General features: G+C 35.3%; 1 protein-coding gene across 5 annotated transcripts in view; it reads right to left on the reverse strand.

Moving 5' to 3' along the window:
• The window catches only part of SIPA1L2 (signal induced proliferation associated 1 like 2), a 129,293-nt gene that overhangs the window by 25,181 nt on the left and 82,418 nt on the right, over window positions 1-21,694 (reverse strand). For all 5 annotated transcript variants that reach the window (XM_058020056.1, XM_058020059.1, XM_058020058.1 and 2 more), the window contains exons 9-12: window positions 20,830-21,406; window positions 16,329-16,603; window positions 5,113-5,370; window positions 1,464-1,547 (exon numbers count right to left, since the gene is read on the reverse strand). In XM_058020056.1, coding sequence (XP_057876039.1) covers window positions 1,464-1,547; window positions 5,113-5,370; window positions 16,329-16,603; window positions 20,830-21,406 — 1,194 coding nt within the window. The remainder of the gene's footprint in view (window positions 1-1,463; window positions 1,548-5,112; window positions 5,371-16,328; window positions 16,604-20,829; window positions 21,407-21,694) is intronic.

Genomic DNA, 21,694 nt, shown 5'->3' on the forward strand with positions numbered 1-21,694 from the left:
TTAAGGTTTTTATCCTGTAAGATTAGCTACATGATGAACTACACCACTTTTTACTCTTAAAAGCAAGTATTTTTGTGACTTTTAATAATAATCATAATTCCCAAACATTTCCAAACAGTGCACAGAAATATTTATATGCCATTTTTTCAAAAGCACAATGCTGTATCTGAAGTGTGAACATGCCAAGAAGACACTGAACTTTAAGAAGAAATGTATTCTTGGGGCTATAAACCCAAAAGCTTTTGCAGTAATGGTAATGGTAATATATGCTTAAACTCCTTGTGATCCAAGCCCCACAGAAAGTAATGGTAGTTTTGCAGGGTTTCACACTGAGAATATTTAAGTTAGTACCAGATCCACTGTTTTATATTACACCGCAAAAGTTTAAACATTTTACAAAGCAACAGAATAAAACCTGGATTGTTATTAGAAATAACTGTGCTGGAAAAAAAATGGCACAAGATGCATTTTGATGAGCTGACTGTCAAAAAGAAAAAAAAAAAAAGAGCTACGGTTTTATTTGAATTATTACCATCTATTCAGCTGCCAGAGATTTCACTGAGTTATGTGAAATTCCTTGAAGAGTCTACAAGATACTGCAAATATATCTGCTACATGGAATATCTTATCCACAATCAATCATGCCAAAGCATTAATAAGCTTCTAGGAGCGAAGCTGATGCTTTCAATATTCACATTTTTTTCTCCAAAAAGTAGCTTCTGAAAGCCACTTGGCAAGTCTGGAATGCTTTTATATTACTCTATTTTAGATACTGCCATAGCTCAATATTTTATAATAGGAGTGTTTTCAGTAGCTGTATATACACAACAAAGTCATAAATTTAAACTAGTTTAGAACAGATGTCTCACATAATATTCTTATGAGATGAGTTATATTGGGGTGGTCTTTTATATACAGACAGCTAACTTCTGAAATTTCAGTACCAAGGGATTAATAGGGATGCAAACAGACCATCTATGCACATCCTTTTAGAAAGAAAAAACCTCTGAAATTCCTACTTTTTTGAGGACATATGCTAAGGAATGGGTATCACAAAAAAAACCCAACAACATAGCAGAAAACAAAACCTTTGAAGACCATAAAGATTTTTTTATTTAGTCAAACGCCTTCCTCCTGAGGAAGGAGGAGGAAGTATTATTTTATTCTAGTTCTGAATTACTAGCTGATTTATGGCATTTTACAGGGAAAATACATTTAAGAACCAGTTCTCATTTACCTGAATTTAAAAATACGATCCTAAAGAGATAAATTAGGATGACCTTAAAATTGCAGTTGCATGCATCTTACATAAAAAAATCAGTAAACCTGTACATCTTAAAAGATACTAACAGTGTTTGAAAAAAAATACATCTAGAAGACCCATACAAATTTTGCTTAAGAAAGCAAAGATGCATAGAAGTTCTTGCAAGATTTAAATAAAAGCTTTTAAAAATCACCAATACCCGTCATATCCCACTTGCTGTCTCCAGTGGCTGCTCCCGCTGGGCCCTGGGTCACTGGATGAGGACTGGTTGCTTGGAGAACTTCTGTAATGTTGATTTTAGAGTCATTAACAGTGCACTGAGGTATTTCTGGTGTTTCAGATTTGAACTGGGCTGTGCTTTTTTTATCAAATACATTCATTTTCATAAATAATACAGATGCATTATGAACAATTAGTTACATCCATTTGGGAATTTAAAAGGCTTATCTCAGTTTCATAAAACTTTAACAAGAAACTTGAAAGTATAGTATTTATTCACAAATAAAATATTTCAAACTGAATATATAAAAAGGCACAAAAAGAGAAAGAAAGACTAAGTGCCAAATCCTATTTTCTCTAGATCTGGCTTTAGTTCTGAATAAGTGGGATTACTTAGGAGTCAGAGCAGCTGGATTAGGTCTCTTAATTCATGTGTGGGCAGCTCTCATAGTGGATCAGAAATGATTGTTAGTTCCTTGGCACTTATTCCAATTTTAAAGCTAGTCAAATTGGAAGAGGCAATTCTAATACTTTTAAAAATTTTATTTTATTAATCCTTTGGCATAGAAAAGCAACAAAATTTTTTTCTTGAAGAGTATTTTGTACTTAATTATTTAAACTTTTAAGCCTCATGTCTTAACAATGTCTCTAAGTAGTTTTGTTAGATTTCCAGACAGTTGATATTTAATGCTTAAATTTGGATTTGATCACATCCATTCCTACACTTCAGTGCAAATCATTCCATAACTACAATACAATTTCCTTGAATTATCTTGACATTATCTTGAACTCAATTCCCTGTGTTTATCTTTTTTTCTTTTCTCTCTCCTCTTTTCTTCTTCATGTAGAAACGAATGTATGTACTCAGGGAGGAAATGAAGAGGTGTTTTTTTCTTTATGCAAAATACTTTCCCAAGAATGTGACCTTTTAATAAGCAACATTACTGCTCAGCTTGAAAATTTTAAAGACAGTAACTATATATTTTGCTTTTTAAAGACATTAGGTGTTACATTTTGTCTAATAGCCAATGTACAATAGTGTAGTATCTTATTTTTCAGCATGTCTTTCTCTGAGAAGTATTGACAGGAGTGAACGTCTCTCAACTAAGTGAAGTAATCAATAGGCTCCAGCATAATTCAGTTCCATGAACTTGTAATTACTGCCAAGAATTATGCATTTTGTGCACAGATTAAGTGACCCAGTATTAATTAATGGATAAATTATGATCTCATGTGTTTCCATCCTCCAGGCTGATGTTTAGGACATTGTCCTTAAAGCCAGGATATTGCTTTGTGCTGTTCCAAGGCTGAACAAAACATGTCTACCTCCCATCTGCTGGGCAAGTGTGAAGCCCTTAGCCTAGTAAACAATGAGTAGCCACAAAAGGAGAACCACAGAAATCCCATCAATGACTGCCTCATACAGTTCCTTCACACAAAAATTACAACCATCTGCTCTCAGGAATGTATTCCAGACTCCAGGTGATAGGATGCATTGTCAACAAGTGTGACTCAGGGACTAAAGCACACAGAGGCTTCTTGGTGCAAAAATCAGAAGAGTGAGTTCACCTAAAGCTTCACTTAGGCACATGCTAGAATTAGCCACTTTGCAAAAACAGGAGAAGAGCTGAAGGATAACCTTTTATTTCTAAGTAGAGGAAACTCATTGAACAACACCAAAATACTTGGACTGCCTTCTCAAAGACCTTAATTCTCAGGAATTGTATTAGGAGCATAAGCATTCAGCTCTCAGTCTCTAATTTCCCTCCATATATGTCACAGTAGTTGAATTTTTGCTGCCTAAGTCTCTTACTGTATCTAGGCCACATTTCTTCTGCTTCTTCCTCTTTTTATTTCTAAACCAATCAATTTTTTTGTTGACTTCACCCTTAGCTTATTTTCAGATCTGCTGTTAAATCTTCCCTGTTTTATCAACCTGCTTCTCCCTGCTTGCACTCTTAAACCAATACTGGGTCTTTAATCCTCTAAAATCTCTTCATCATTTTCCTAGCCTGAGTACACTTTCACACTTGCAGGACTACTAATAAGTACTACTGCACCTTACTTCAAACTCTTCCGTTTTAAGCTCATCTCTCTGCCAAATCATCATATGCCTCTTCCCATGTGGAAAGACTTTGCCAATTAGGTACCTTTCTTTACACGTTTCATGACCTACAAGCCAGAATCCATAATTTTCTTCTCCTTTCATTATTTATACTCTGAATCATGTCTTCTCCAGAATAGCACTTCTGCTATTGTTTTGCTTAAAAGATACAGAAATTTCTTTATGACAAGAACAGACTCAATCTAAGCATTTTTTCACATGCTTTGCTGAGTGTTGTGAGAAGCACAGCTTATGTTTGTCTTTTTGGAATTGAGTACCATGTCAGAAAGCTTTCATTTCTTTTCTGTATCTGTATACAGTATGCTTAATAAAGTTTCATAAATTATGAAGTATTTCTAGACATTTGATACATTGTCTTCTTATGTTAGATGTTATCGAGAATTTAATTAACAAGATATTTAGGTGAAGGTTAAGTTCTATAATGGTATTTAAATGCTTACAGAAATGCACCTCTCAATTTTTCAGGGGATAAAGATGGGGGTAGAGGAGAAGGAGAACACAAATTATCAAATAGTCATAACTGGGAGTCTTCCTTCCCCAGACAATAAATGAGACTTATTTTCAAATACATACTACTATTACTTCTGTACATTTCAATGTAAAAAGTCATTAATTCTTTTCTACTAAATAAGGTAGTCAATGTAGCCATAGTGGCATTTAACGATTTCATCTAGAATTGTTTTAAACCCATTTGAGACTAGTATTAAGTATTTCAGATTATTTTATCATTCAGATATTTTCAACATGCAATAATTATTTCCTTGGAAATTAGAATTACATCACCCCATAAAGGCATAAGCTGAAATAATTATAAACAATAAAGGACACAGTTCTGCTCAAGACATATGGTTTTCCTAAATAATTCAAAGGTCAAATGTATTTGCAAATTTTTATCTTCAAAAATGAATTTTCAGCTTACGAAGAATTATGATTAAATTAGAACAGAGCTAGCATTTAAGAACACCATCCCATCATCTATGAGGTGTTACATATTCAAATCACAAGCTCTGCTTTGTTTAATTAAAAGCAAAGCAAAGCATAAGGGCTGGTAATGAGTTACAGAACCCTTTGAAACTATGCCAATACCTTGGTAACGAGATTAAATAATTAATTTTTAAAGGAATGAGTTCATTTTATTTACACTCATTTGTTTAAATTTACACTACTTGTTTAAATAGTCTTCCAAAAGGTGGGGAACAGGACATTATTAAGATTCAAAAGTTATAAGGCAGTTTCCCACTTCACTGATTTGGGACTAAAGGGAAAGGTCAGCTGTCCTCAGCAGTAGGGTCCTCAGGACAGCCTGCTTCCAGCACAAACACCAAAAGCCACTTGTTTCAAGCAGACTGGTCCAGTGAATGCTACTTAATACAACCTCGGAATTCAAAATATGCCAAAACTCAGTAAAATAAGTTTAAAAAAGAAGACACCAAAGTTCTAGAAAGCAGAGATTTCAAAATTAATACCATTAGGAAGGTGACAGGCATTAACCAGAGAGCATTACCTTGCACCATCTGGCAGTTTTCTATCAAAGGAAGTGCTACGAGGAATGGCTGTCTGAGCCTGCTGGAGAAGCTGCTGGCACTGCAGTCTGTCAGATGTTCCTAGGATTGGAGAGGCACGAGACAGAGGCTGCCCAGCGGGAGTCGGCACCCGATGCCAAGTGGTATTCCTTCTGAAAGGGGTTTTATACTCACATGGGGTGCCTTCACTGTCAAGTTTGTATTCCACCATGGGGATACGACAAAGTTCTGAACAACCCCTGCGGGACAAAGGAAAATGCTCATCAGACTCACAGGACGGAACAGAGAGAGGAATCTTGCATTCACGGTCACAAGTATATACATATTTTGATTTCAGGTGCCCAAAGGTGTTTATGCGGCATTGTACTTTGAACACTTCAAAACTGTCAGGTAGAAAAGCAGGTAGAAAAGATTTCAAAATAAAATATTTGCCATCATGTGCTCAAAGATCTTTGAACTGTCTCTTCACCCTTCAAAATGGGGAACATATTAAACTTTTATAAATTAATCTGCAGCTGGAATTTTACATTAAAAAAACTTTTAGAGACAAGGCATTTGGAAATCATAAAGCATCAAGTTCTTCTAAAAGAACATTGATTTGTTTAAATTTCAGAAATAGGTGTGTTGCTTTGCAGCAAACTAAACATTTCTTGGTGGAGTTGCAATCTCCCCTTTAGAATCTCACCTTGTCCCCACCAAATGACAGAGTGCATAGACTACAATGCAAATGAATAATTGGCACCTAAATATTTTCCCCTGTGTTTTCAAAGTGTACTTTCTAATGTCACTTTTCCCAGGATTTGTAAGCCTGGATGATAAATGGGGAAGTGGAAGGAAGAGACAGATCAGAAACAGTCTGCCTTACCTCCAGTCTACCTTACCACACCTTGCAGTGTGGTTAAATACTAACAGTATTCACAGACAGTGTAAACCCAGGTAAAAGTACTGGTAGTGTTCCAAAAAAGATCAGTGTGCCATTGCGTTATGTGCTGTAGACTCAGACTGCACTCAATAATTAAGTGTTACTGTTTCAGAAATTGGTTAATAGAAGCTTCACACACCCTTTAAGTCAACACTGATTATCACTGGAGGTTTTTTATAATCTCAGCATTCTATCTCCATTTTTCTGATAGGCAGTGTGTACTAAATCAATATCTATGAAGAGAACACCCTAAATACTTCCAAAGCAATACAATGAGTTTAAGTAAGAAACAGTGGAAATTTGCTCCTCTGTCTCAACTACAATTCTGCTCCATTCCTTAGCTGAGTCTTGATCAAGCTTTGCTTGAGTTAAAAACTCAACATTTACTATTTGCAACTAAATTAAAATCACCTAGAAAAAGTGCAACAGAGTGTAAAGAGTTTACAGGCTTAATCCTGAAAACATCTTGGCATAAATGATGTAACAGAAATGTGCAGTGCAAGAAAATTGTATAAATTCCCATACATTAAATCACTGTGCACTAAAGCTTCTGAATCAACCCTCCCAAAAAATATTTTTGCTATCTGTATTCTGGTAAACAGATTAGAAGAAAAAATATTAGACAAAAAAGCAAACTGCCTTATTCAAAGTTGTTGAAGGGAAGACCCATGAGCAACAGTAGAAATTCCATTATAAATACTTCTGGATAGTCTGATCCAGCCAAATGTTTCACTCTGCTGAATTTTTTAGTAGCAAATAGGCCAGTTTATCCTGTAGCACTAAATCTCTCTCTCTGGTGGCACTCAAACACATGAAAAAGTTAAAGAACTTAAAAATATAGATGATGAAAGTATTGAGAATGGAGATCAATAGCCAATATAGGGTGGAAGACACCTTGATGAAGATGAGCTGAAGAGCTAGAATGTTCCAAAGCAGAACTCAGAATTCTTGGTTTTTCAGTGTTACTCTTTTATCAGAAATATCATTGTAAAATGTACCAATAAAATCTGACATGTTTAACCTCTGCTGACAAATCATAGCTGGACATGCTGGAGGCATCACAAAATTTTGCAATGATTTTCTGGTTTGAGCTTCTCTAAGGAGGTTAAATCACTCTAATAATCTCTTCTCACAGACATGGAATGGTGCTACAGAGAAATCACTGTTATAAAACTACCACATCATTTCAAAGGGTCAATTTGGTGTCTCTCCAGCCTTCCCCCCTACCCTGAAATGCCATAGTTATTCAGAACACCACTTCAAACTGCCTCAGTCCATGTATCGATTTTTAAAACTTTTTTCGCACTTCTGAGAATCACACGTTGGGCTCTTAGAATGAGGAACACCATGAAAAAAGGTCAAGTTAATTGCACAGAATTATGCAAATTCTTCTACTGCTGAAGCATATACAGAATATATTTTTCCAGTGCAATTTTCAACTGTTTATGTTCCAAGATCATGCTTCCCTTCATCCTCATTCACTGCCTGCAAGAAAGAAGGTGTAGGAGACAACAGCCTCCAGCAATGTAACCATGATCTTTTTTTTTCTTTTTTTCTTTTTTTTTTTCTTTGGTTTTAACTAAGAAGTTTTACATACAAAACAAACCAATCAAAGAATGCAGAAATGGCACAGCTAGGTTACTATTACTTTGGTGCACAGCACAACTTTTCATGTGGCCAAATACACACAGTTTTGCATTATTTGATGAAGGAGTTGAACAATTATGTAGGCTAAAATTTCAATCTCCCTTCTGCTTATTTCTTAGTATTGTTTCACTCCCTTCTTCATTCCTTTAGACTTTAGGCATTTGAAAAAAACCAACTCCTCTTCAACTTTTGTAAATAAGATATCAATTTTACAGTACATCTTGGTAATTGAGGAAGTTATATATAACATGTCTTGTGATATATGTATATATATATATATATATATATATATATATGTGTGTGTGTGTGTGTGTGTGTGTGTATGTGTGTGTGTGTGTGTGTGTATACTCCCCATAAAGTTCTCTAAATGCTGTAAAACAGCCACAGGTTTTAAAAGCAGAAGGGACTGTTACTACTGTTTAGTTTGACTTAGCTTGCTGACTAATTAACAAAAGCATTTTATAAAAATAGTAAACAATAAGCTTTCCCACAATAAGAACTGAAAATTTCTTATTTTTTTATGTTTGTTTGTATCAGGAAAACATATTCTTTCTACAAATTTAAAAAAAAATATTGAGGACACAGTTCCTGCAGAAAAAGGCTTATTAAACAACCTCGTTTCAAATCAGTATGAAAATTCAACAGTGTTGCTTATGAATTTAAAACAGAGCCCTAGAATGCCTGTTTTAATTGGTTCAAAAAAGAATTTCCATGGTTTCAGATAGCTTCTTTTGTCACATATGGCTTTTAAACCTTAATTTAAAATTATCAAACCAATCACTCCAACATTTATATGAAAAAATATGCTTCACTGCTTCACAAGCACTGCCTAAAGAGCAGATACTGCAGCATACTGAGATAGGTAAAATTGTAATTGTAGCTGCCTCCTATATCAGGAAGACAGAGAAGGAATTACTTCATGCCTGCAATCCCCACCTCCACTCCCCACCATGGATCAAATTGTAAGTTAACTTGCATGAAATAAACCCCACAAAAATAAATGCAATTCCCTCTTAAATATGTAATTTGACCTTTATCTAACCTTAACTTATTATTTTGTTACTTTTTCCACCAGTGCAAGAATACACATTGGCACTGGTATTGAATGATAGCTTTTCAATTTACATATCATATATTTCTTTTAAATTCATTTTAAAGGATACATAAGGACATATCTCTATTTTATGGTTTTAAAAAATACTTAAATTTATGCTTAAAAAGTATAGGATATCAAATGTCTTTCACATTTGATAAATGTTATATCCAATATAACATTTGAAAAACAGACTCACAAAATGTAACAAGCAAACGTGACCATATTGTAACCACACATCAGAAATTATAGCACTTCCTGCCCTTCACCATAGTTTGGTATTAATTAAATCAATGCTTCAACATAAAGCACAGATTCCTACTAATACCTTTGGTTCAAGGGCCATATTATCCTATTAAAAATTTGGTTAATAAAACATACTCTGCAATTAAAGAGAGCATGACTCTATGATACAGCTAGCGGGTCACGACAACACAATAAAATTTAAGAGTCCGCTATAAAATCTGCAAAATTCAAATGTTCCTGCAAGAAGCATTATGTTCTGAAAGAATTAGCAAGCAGTCCATTAAATTTTTAAAACTACATTAGCCAAACCTTTCAATATTAGTTTCGGATTCCATATAAAGGTTCTGTAATAGGCCCTGTGAAGGGCCTACATTAGGCAGGGAGTCTAGGTAAGTAATAAAATATCCATCTCCATGGAAAAGATAGAAGCTTCCATGCACCATGATCAGCATCCTGTCACCTTGATAGCTACACAAAAACCTTCTTTTCTGCAAAATCCTAGAACTATCATCTACTCGGTACAACTTCAGTATTTGGACCCCAGGCATCTGCAGATTTCAAGCATGAAGAATTTGTTAGGGTGTCAACATAAGCAGAATACCTGGTTACAATTTAACTTCCAGTTCAATGTACTGCAAGGAGATGTAGGGATAGAGAAGGAATCATTGGTGTGCATCAGTTTATTACACTGATGAATTATCCCTTTCTATCACCCTTTCAATACCAAACATCTATTCCTGCTCTAGAAAGAGCCTTTATCCAGGAGTACAATAACTGCAGTCTGCTAACTCAAACTTTGTTTTTGAAAACAATCACTTCTGTCAGAGCGCATGCTTGTTCTCACACTACAGTAGTGCCCAAAGTGACATAACGAGCCTGAGGACTCACTGTGCAACCTATTAAATCCACATAATAAAACACAGGTTCATTTCATATAATTGTAGAGATTTAACTGAAAAGCAGAATTTAGTTGTTTAGTTTTGATGAGACTCAGAATGTAGTTAGTTAAGATATACATATTTTCCCTCCCCTGACACTGAGAAGTACCTCCTGGAGGTAATATTTCAACTCCACTGATCTCCTGTATCAGTCAGAGCAGTCCAAGACATTGCACAATATTAAAATGGTCTAAGAGAATTTTGGTCAAAAAGTCAAGAAAAAAAAAATCCAAGTTCTGACATCTCAAAAACCTATTAACAGTGTTCATACATAATTCAAAAAAATGTTAAAAATGAAATCAATTTTATATTTACATAATTTCATACCACAACAGATGTATAAAATTGCTTACAGCAACCTCAGACAGGCCTTCTGCCCATCCTATCACTTTGGTTTAAGGGAAATGATGACTCTGACAGTCCCTCCATGGAGCTAAAGAGTTGAAGCTGCCAATCCCTCCTTCCTGAAGATAAACTCATTATCCTTCTGATCTTTATTACTATTCAGTTTTAAAAAGAACCATTGTGCTGGTGAACTGACAAGCAATTTAGAGGCCTCCTAAAGAGCCTCTACATCTGTACTGTTACATGAAAAAGAGAAATAAAGACAAACTAGATGATCTTTAAGGTCCTTTCCAACCCACAATATTCTGATTCTAATATGATTCCATGAGTAGAGAGAAGAAAGAAGAAAAGAAAAAAGAGGAAAAAGAGTCTGGAACTTTTCTTTGCATCTCTCCATAGAGACAAACAGTGCTTTGCCAGGCATTTAGGGATTTTTTTTTCTGCTTGACTGTAACAACTGTACACATAATTAACATCAGCAATTATAATTAATCTCTACTATAAGTTCATTCATAACTCAGTCAGAAAAAAAAATCAAAGACTTCATTTGTATGAGAAACACAGTTAAGAATTTTCGAGATTTTTTTTTTTGTTGGGTAGAAAGGATTAACTTTTGTAAGTAGTGCAGCTTCCAGTTAGTATAATTACATTTTCATAGTGGTAGTTCTTTCAGTTACTTCTACAGAACATCAGAATCTAGACATTTCAGATATTTGCATTATTCTTAGATTAGTAGCAGGGGTGGTAATTAAAAGGTTTGGTATATCCAAATTCTACTTTTATAACCAAACATTGAGTTTCAGGTTTTGCTGCTTAAACCTGCCTCAGGTGATGTTAGACTTGGCTTCTTTCTGGCTCAGGTGGCTTCATTTATTAAATAAGTAAATAAATATTAAGAATCTGAAGGCCCTGTGAACTATCCCAGCAGCTTATGGCAAACACCCCTGTGACAATAACTGAATTCCACCACACAGCCTCTCCCCCTTCCTAAAAACACTTTCCAAACATTCTATAGTCTGTTGGCTATCTGTTACTTTTAAAAAGCCCCAGAAAGATGATTCTTTTAAAGAAATCATAATCATTTAAGGGGAACAAGCACCAGGACTAGAAAATAAGTCATTACATCTATTTCATTTGTAAGAAGGAGTCTGCAAGGTTCAAAAGAATAAAACAACCTCAGAAGAATTGCAGTAGCACTTTAAAATGGCCCACAGGCAGTTTCAGTCATAGTTACTAAAGTATTTCCATTTTCAGAACTACCTACAACAGTAGAAAAAGAGTCTCTCACTTGTTCAGACCAATAGAGGAAACTACTGCTCCTACAGCTCTCCAGCTTCTGTTTATAGTCAGACCTGGAAATTTTGCTTAAAGTTTTGTTTGCTTTCTAAATTTCCTAGAAATTGTTTCTTAATCGGCTCTCAAGCAGTTTCTTTTTTTATATAAAATAGTAGTTGAGCTAAGACAAACACATAGGTAAAATGTAAAGAAAAGAATCTAGCAAAATCTACAGTTTAAAATAGATTTACAAGTGCTTGAATTCCTTGATTGGACTTGGCTGATTAAGGATATACTGTCCTTGAACACTACCATAACAACACCAGCAAAAGCAAATCAGAATGAACATCATTATTCTCTTGTTCAGAGGCACACAATCCCAAATCAACAATTCTGAAGGGACAGACCTAGCACAGAAACAAATATTACACAAGAATACTTTTTCAGATCTGAAAACAATGACCAACGTATTTGTTCTAATAACACATTGTCATTTAAAGAATCTATGTTTTAAATAGCAATTTCTTCTTTCTATCAAAATATCAGCCGGATGCCACACAAATAATTTTGATTTCTGCATTAATTTGTGCATGATTATTTAATTGCTGGAGCAAACTGAAAACAGCAGGAGCTTTGTCTCAAGTTCATTAATTTTACAGGATAGTAAATGAAAGGCCTTATTCCATGATTGCTTTTGCATATACTACTGTCAAGACTTCAGTAGAAGGATCTACATTAAGTAATGGAAGACATTTATCAGAGCAGAATTTTCCTCTGTAATTTCCTAATCACTCTGTAACATTACTTTGTAAGCACCTTCAACATTCAAATAGTTTATTTTCATGCTGAAATGAATACAAGACAGTTTGCAAAAAAAAAATCCTTGTTAATAGTTTATTGCTAATAGTTTATTCTCAGTAGGTGCACAATTACATCTTGTTGGTTTTCTTTTGAAATGATGGATTGAAGATTATTTGTGGGTAAGCTAACAGACAAAAAAAATCAAGTCAAGAACTTGATTAAAGATCTCCACTTTGGCTGATTTTTTTTTTTTCAAGGGACTGCTTTGGAAACACCCCTGCACACTAGAAACCCATTTCATTTGAAGGATACAATTCCCAAGACACTCCATGGCACTCATGTCCAATCTGTGTAAACTCACTTCAGAATTTGATCCCAGCAAGGAACAAGTGCTAGTAAGCAATTCAAAGAGAAATTCCTCATTGCTTTGTATTCATAAAACCCAGCAGACAAAGCAAAGCAGAAACTAGTCTTTCAAGAAGTGGAAATCAGCTGATTAGTTCAGAAAATGAAAGACATTAATAAAATGATACATTTGGATTTTTTCAAGAAACTCTGGAATTTTTTTTTGCTTAAATTTGCTTAATTTTGCTTAAATTATATTTATATTCTTGCAAATGTATCTAAATTTTTAATGCAACTCATCCTTTTTATACAAAGGTGAATGTATTTTTATATCTATGCACTGTGGGCAAAATCTTAGTGGCTGAACTTGAAACCCTAGATTATGGCATTTAAATTAAAAAAAAAAAAACAAACCACCCCAAAACCAAAAGAACAAACCACGAGTACGTACTCTGAGAAAGCAGGCTGAAATACAGAGAAGAAAAGCCTACCCAACTGCCAGAAGATCATATACTTTGTAGGACAAGTCAAACTTTCAAGCAACTTACTTTAGCCTCCAAATGTACTTTCCTACATATGTCAGATAATCTGATGCGTCATTTCCTAGCAGAGAACCTCTAAAACCAGCTGTGAGCAAAAGCAATAAGTAATGGAACATACATGTAAAGCCTTTTGGTTTTTAACCATTGTTCTCCTAGACACTTCTAATGCATGAGTCAAGGATGGATGGATCCCCAAATATGACAAGAATATCTGTATGTCTGCTTTGAGTGTTATTTGATAATTATTACAGCTACTTGATACAAAAAAGTTCCCTCCTGACAAGCTGTCACAGCTGCCTTAAATGTTTATCACAGGTATGTTTGCAATCACTCACAGAGGATTGATTCTATCCATTCATGGACTCTCCACAGACAGGGACATTCCTTGTCAAGCAAAGGTGAAATAGATTTTAGTTCTCCAGATACTCCTGCTTTACATCCAAACACACTACCTGAAAATTTCTGAGTAAACCTGATACCAGAGTACAAGAGAGACATGAACATATGGAGCAGGTCCAGCAAAGGATCAAAGACGATTAAGGGATAAGAGCATCTGAAACACGAGGAGAGACTGAGAGCTGGTATCATTCAGCCAGGGAAAGAGAAGGCTCAGGAGGGATTTTATCAATGTGTACAAAATATCTAATGGGGTGATTAGGGAAAAAAGATGACAAACTAAGAATTGAATCCAGTGAAAACACAGGAGGCAGAGTGCAAAATTGAAGTACAGGAAATTCCTTTAAAGGACACAGAAAAACTTTCTTACTGAAAGGACGACTGCATACCGAAATTGAAATACTGAATCTTTCAATCTCCTTCCTTGGAGATTCACAAAACCCAGTGAACCTGTCCATGAGCAGTCCGCTCTGGCTGACCTTGCTTTGAGCAATGGGGTTGCACTCAACTTGCAGAGGTCCTTTCCAACCTCAGCTATTCTCTGTTTCTGTGACAAGAACCTGCAGAAGGCTAAGAGAAGCAACTGAGCAGTAGACAGGGAGATGGATTTGCACAGGTTTTAACTAGTAAGAAGTGGTAATAGGCTATCTTTTTTCCACAAAATTCTGATAATTTATCCCTTTCTGCCCTCTCCTCCTTTCCCTCATTCATTAATATATTTTACAAAGTCAAAGATCATATTTGTCAACTGAAATTCTCAGACCTGTCATGCAATATCTACAACTGCTTTGCTTTCTGTCTGCTCTGTTTAGATTATAAACATTGCAAAAATGCAAGCTCAAAACCCTGAAGAGACTGGACAGTCGAAATCACTAATCATATTTTTGGGAATATACAAGTGAAAATGAACAGTTTTCTGTGGGAAATTGATATTTGAGAGAAAGAGACATAGAGACATTTCTTATATTCTTATATATATATATATATATATACTAGAAAGGTGAAGCTAAAAAAGAACTTAAACATGATTTTTAAAAAATTTTAGAATAGACACATAGTGTTAAAAAATTCATTTCTCTTAGTAATTCGTCACAATTTTAAAGATGGCAAAAATTATAAAGAGGAGCAGCTTTTGCAGATTTTTCTCAGTGTGGTAACATTCAGTTCAAACTCCTCCTACACATACACTTGGGTGCTATGTACCACACTGATCTGGGATTTAAACATTTTATCTCTAGAAGAAGATTTATATCAAAGACAATATAAACAATTCATCCAGTATGTATTTTTCTATCAGGGCCTATAAAATACACGTTTTTACCTTCAATAGAAAAGGATCAGCTCATTAGGCTCATATTCTGTAAACAGCTTGGAAATGTATACCAAACAAGTCAGTGAAAATTCATACCCAGAAGCAGATGGTGAGAATAGCAAAGCTAAGCAAAGAGAGGCTTAATTGCAAATTTCTACCCAACTAAGCAAAACGGTGGTATTTTACATTCACAGGCATTTTGTTCAGAAAGGGAGGCATCACCATGCAGGTTGAGGCAGGGGACAGCCCTTGTGTGTCATACATCAGGCCAATGACTACTTGGAGAATTGCCACCAATTAAGCAGCATTCGTATACGGCTGGCATCGACTTCACAGTGCTGCACGCTACGTAAAATTTTATTGCTTGCTCTCTTGCCAAAAGCAACACATCTAATGTTTTTTCTGTTGAATTAAAAATCAACAAGAGATTTAAAGTTGGCCCGCTAAAAGAAGACAAGTAATTAAATTTACTCTGGTACAGTTCTCATTTAGAATGAGCCAAATTAACACTGACTAGACAAGGGGTGTGAGAAATAAAGTCACACTGTTACAAAGTTTCAATTTATTCCTACTTCTCTGCCTCATGATATTAAAAATAAGTATTCCTTTTTGTCACCAAAAAAGGAATACTGATGACAGAAAAATGCATTTAATCCCTGAAAATACTGGTACAGTGACTGTAATGATTGCTATTACACTTTCCCTAGGCATGAGCATGTATTTCATGTTGCAATAAGATTTCGCTGCTTTAAAGGACAAAATTATTGATGTAACTCTCCATTTAATGTGAATAAATTAGATATCTGTAGAAAGTGAGGAGAGCTCTAAGACTTGGTACCATGTATGTCCAGAACCCACTAATTCACTATTTTCATTAAATTTCAACATAACAGAAAAAAACCTAAAACAACCCAAATCTTTCCAATAGTCAGGAGCTGGAAAAATCTCAAAGATGAACAAGGTGCCATTTCATGAAAAGGATTCTACATTTTTAAATTCAGCATTAAAACATAAAGCTCTCCTGTGGAAGGAAACATGTAACATCAGCTTCCAGGATGGCTCAGTCAGCAAACACCAAAATTTACTTCCTACCCTTTTAAAGTCATATAAAGTAAATTTCTTGTAGGATCTTATTTTATCTTCTATAACAAGTCAATATGGGTTTCGGGGAAAAGATTGCTTTAAGAGCCTCGACAATATTATCACACATGATGGACAATACCCATTTACTGAAGGCCTTCAATAGAAGAATCCTTGTTTAAGCAGGAGCAGAGGAAAAAAAACCCAGACAGACACAAATGTTGCTGAGAACTGCTGCTCACTGAGAACTGTTACCTTCTGGGCGCTCCATCCTCGTGTGGTTGAATAATGACCACTTTTACTGTCACCGACGTGCGCAAGAGGTCGATCATTTGCTCGTGGGTCAGAGTTGCCACAGCCACTTTACAGATCTCGACCAGGCGGCTCCCCTGCCGCAGGCCTGCTTTCCATGCAAATCCAAAGGGCTCCACGTCTGCCACTATCCCTTCAAAGTTCACGTGGAATCCGAGCTGGCCCAGCCCATTTCTCCTCAGGGTCATTTCCGTGGTTTCGCATCCTCTGGTCACTATCTGAGGAAGCACCGGATTGTTACACCATTGTCAAGGCACACCAACATTTTATAAAGTTATGTATGGCTTGATATTGCCTCTCTTTAATATACTAACATTAAATTATCTTAACATTATGTTTGAATTAGGGTTTCTGCATAAAACAAAGTGAATGACACATTTCACAATGCTAAAAATCTTCCATCTCCAGTGACCCATGTCAAGTTCTTCTCCCTTGCCCAATGTTAACACAATGCCATTTATATCCTACCAAAAACTTTACAGCTGGTTTAGTTTCAAAACACAAAGCAAGAAAAATGTTGCCTGTCAATTACTTAGTTCTTTTTTGGCTGACTGCAGGTGTGCAGACGTTTTATATTCAGCATTAAACAGTATTAAACCTGAGATATAACATGAGTCAAATTGGGTGAAGTGCTTCAGTCCTAGCAGCTTGTTTTCCTTGAGAAAATAGCAATGAAGAAAATATTAATTTATTTTGCTTCATAGGCAGATTCCTAACTACCATTATCTCCAGATGAGGATACCACTAAAATGGGATGAGAGTTTCCATGTCACTGGGAAACTTAGAAATGAAAAAATTACTTTCCTCATATTCAGTGAAACGTAACTGTCATTATACAGAGCAGCCAAAATCCTTCAAATTCAGATTTTGCTAAGCAGGCTCATTTCTACATGCTGTGAAACAAGTTCTCAACTCTTTTGCCATGTAAATCATAATCATACAACAGCCTGTAAGCTGGGATACTGCACCACACTCAGAAGACAAAAGTCTAGCCTGCATTACAAGGAAGTTTGAGAGTTACCCCAGTCTTGCCTTTTGTCAGTGTCACAAAACCAGATTCTATTTAGCTTTATTAGTTCAATTCGAACCAAAGCTTAACCACTATGAAACATTATCAAAGTGCTACAAACCCATGAGTTATTTTAACTTTGCTGATCTGGTGTATGCTCATGCTTTTAACCTGTAGGGTAAGTAAATACAATTAGCTCTCATTCATTAAGGGATAATCTTCTGGGAACTGTAAAATATTGGAGATATTGCAAGGATCAGATATTCTGAGTGTTATTGCTTGGAAATTTTGATTCATAATCTTTCCAGTTACTTCTGAAGATGTAGGGTTTTAAGGTTAAAATGTGAAAGTCATTATTGAGATGTCAAAAATGCACTGAGGAGACTTTGTTTACGAAGTCAGGTTCTGAGTTTTCATAACAAAAGCAAAACAGCTATTTCCTTTGTCATTTTTCAGCTCTGAGGTTTTAGTGTAGTTTAGAAACTTTCCTTTTAAAGTAGAACTTTCTATTGTGCTTATAACTCTGCATATAGTATTAGAACTACATAGTATACTGGAAACTTTAACATACTGTTAACCTAGCTCTCTTACAACTAAATTTCGGTAAGAAAAAAAACTTCCATAATTTGTAACCTAGATACAGGAAAATGAAATTTTCAGCTCTTCATCAGCTATACTTCCATCACAAGTTTTGAAAATATAAATTTAGTCATGCAGTGAAAAGAAGAACATGCTATTACATGCAGGAGCCCAGCTGAGGGATGGGATTTTATCCTTATTAAGCTACATAATATTCTTTTTGGGGGGCTGACACCTCCTTATCATTATGCCACAATTATAGACTACTGCAAAATGAATGCACCAGCCAAAGTATATGGATTTCTCCAACTCGGAGCATTCAAAGTCTCTTCTTCAAGTTAGTTAAATATTCAAAAGTTAAAAGGTAAGAAAGATAAAGATTCCTGCCAAAGACTCATCTATTCCCAAGGGGAAGTATTCCAGGAGATCTAGTCCTCCCCAAGTGTATATTCCCTAAAAGGTAACACTGCATATTACATAGTAATGTCACATTAAACAAAGTGCTGCTCCACTTCAAAACACAGCATTCTGCTGACTTGGTTGCAGCTTCACTGATCTTGTGGCCACAAACGAAATAAGAGCTGGCTTCTCTGAAAGCACTTAGATAAAAGACAGAGATCCTGTAAGTGCCATGAAGAAGATGAAGAGTTTTTTTTTTAATATACAGGATACTAAGGAAATTTTGTCAACTCAGATTCTTATCTTAAGATCCATTCAGTGTTTCCATTTAATCTTTTATCACCCTGCCATTCTCTGTTGCTTTTCCTGCCTCCCAACCCTACAAGTCAATCTATAGCTTGCTGCTTTTTCTACTCTCTATAAATAGATATTCTCCCCCACAAATACAGATTTGTCTCGACTGACAAGTCAAAGCTCTTTTTTCAGTCCTAGACTGATTGTTTCAGTTAAAAATAAAACCATGGTCTCAGCCAGCTTTTTGCACCTTTTCTTAATCTGGATATTCAGTTGTCCTTTTTACCAGCATGACTTAAATCCAAGCAATAAAGTCTAGTTATTTCTTTGGCAATCTCATTTAGCAATTGCAATGTTCTACTCACTAGTTCTAAGAAATGCTTTAACTCATGACTGAAAAGGGTTAATCATCTGGTCACTGAAGATTGATATTACATCACAATTTGAGCTTTCATGTTCAGCATCTGCTGGCACATATGGCTGTTAACCTCAGCTGTGTTCTGAGTCACTTGAAAGGTTTTTAAAGTTTGCACATGAAGTGTGGCATCAGAGTTTTAAATATTTTTTAGTGGTTCTAATGGTTCTATACCAAATATATTTAAGGATTGTAGAAAGCATTCAATGTGATAAATCAACCAGGAAATAACATCAATAGGCAGCTTTCAAAAGAGAGGAAGAAGCAGGAGAAAATGAGAAAAAGATGAGGCAAGAAACATGGACAAAAAATGTTCTAAAACAAGTATTGATAGTTAACTCTTAATTAGTATGAAAGTTGGATAGGTAGCAAGGGAAGAAAAGGCAGGCAGAGTTCATGGAATAGACACTTGAAGTTAATATTCAGGTAAACTTAGTAAGAGCTGATGCTAAATTTGAGGCTTAAAACCAATTTGTCATTATTTAACCACTTATCTGGCCATAACAAAGAGGAAGTAGTAAAGTAAACATAGATAAACATTTCATTTTGTGGTTTTAATTACCAAATCTTAAAGATCTGTCTTCAGGAACATGGGTTATTTACAGGCTTTGCAAAACCAAGTAAATGCAAAATAGCAAAAAAAAAAAAAAAAAAAAAAATAAAACAAACAAAGTCACTGATGACAGCAGAACTTTTCACTAGAACTTTAAATCTTGTTTTTCACTTGTGTTAAGAAATTTATCCTGCTCGGTTAACAAGACCTAATGGGAGCACTATTTTCTAGAAGGGAAATACCTGTCTAAGGAAAGTGAAACTGAAGACATCAATTGGAAAAGGATAATATAATAGTGGCAAGAAGAGTCTAAAGACATTCAATTCTCAAAATAGCAATTGTACTTTGGAAGAAAGTTATTATTTAGAGCATGATATTAAGCAATGCTAAATGAGACTGCAGTACTAGAGAGGCCCTAAATCATCAGCTGCAATCCAACTATTCCAGTGTGAAAACTGTAAGCAGACTGAATACTTTTCAGTGCCGAGCCTTCCAACAGAAGAAACCCCTAAGACCATCTAAATCACTTAAATTAAGATCAAAGAGTGAAGTGCAACCACTAGATGCATCAGCACATTTACCTTGGAGTTACTGTCATTTCATTTGGACAGACTGAAATAGCTACAGTACAGTAGTACTGACATGGTCATCAAGTGTCTGAAAAACTTTATCTCCAGTCAGCTGTTAAAAGTGGAATTAGTTCGTGTAGTTTGCTTTACTTCCTGCACTTTCTCAGTACAGAGGAACAAATCAGCAGAACCACTCACATAAAATTTTCTGCTAATATTCTCACAGGTTATTACAAAAAGTATATTTTACATACTAAGATTTTATAAATTTTTTAAATTATCATACTTCTACCTACAAGGGTGTGATTTGAAAACAGGCTACAATAAGAGGTGGCAAAAGCTTTTCAGTCCTGATTTCAACACTGGAACCATCCATGGCCTTGGGCAAGTTATCAGATTAACGGTATCAGAAACCTTACCCCTGAAAAACAGTTTGATAACATTTATCTCCCATGCTGTTGTGAAGAATACTATTTGTAATGCTCTCTGAAGACCAAAACAACTCCTGAACTATAAACACAGAACATTTTTAATTATATCTCAGAGGAAATGTAGACACATTTCATTAAAAAATGTAGACACTGTTCATTAAAAAAGTGGAATTTCAGTTTAGAAACTGTACTTACTTCAAGTCTTTGAACAATCTCTCTGATGTCTTCAGTACAATTATCTGCTGCAGACAGAAGAATACATTCTCCTCTTTCATAAAATATTTTGATGCTCATTAATCCAGATGTCCATCCAATAACATCTCTGCAGGAGCAGTTAAACACAACATTTTTTGATTCCTTTTCAATCAACATGATAAACTCATTGGAAATTCCGAGGAGACATTCAATGTCAGCAGACTGGCCAAAATCTCGGGCAATCACATTCCACATAATCGCTCCAACACTGAATAGATGTGCATCTTTCCTTGGTTTCACTTTTTCCTTCTTTTTTGCCCCTAAAGTAATAAAGCTGAACTTGGCTGAAGTATCCACTGTAGCTGTGGTAACAAAGTTTTCTGCCAGATCTTTCAAGTATTCTTGACGCGTCCTTGTGGCCATGGCTCGAAATTTTTCCGACTTATGTGCTGCATTTTCAGCATTAATAACTTTGGCTAAAAGGAAGTCCCTAAAGACTGCAGACTTGGGGAAAGTTACTCCTTTGGGAATGGGTGGACCAAATGAGGGAACATCTTTTGATCTTGAAACACCAACACTAGAAATAGAAGGAAAAAACAACCAACAAAACAATTAATTCCCTAAAAAAAATAAATCACACGATAAGCAGAACTGTGATCTCTGCAATCCATTTACACAATTAGGTACAGCTTTGACATGCCAATTTGCAGACATTTCAGACACATCAAAGAAAGCTGATTGTCTGTTTTAGAATGGCTTTCTTCTTTTAAAGATATAAAGGACATTATGGAGGTATCTTGCTAAAACAAACAATATCGAAGATAACTTCTCAGGGTGTCAACATCGCCTTTCCTGAATGTAATAA

The sequence above is a fragment of the Melospiza georgiana genome, chromosome 3 (genome assembly GCF_028018845.1).
Source record: "Melospiza georgiana isolate bMelGeo1 chromosome 3, bMelGeo1.pri, whole genome shotgun sequence".
Classification (NCBI taxonomy): domain Eukaryota; kingdom Metazoa; phylum Chordata; class Aves; order Passeriformes; family Passerellidae; genus Melospiza; species Melospiza georgiana.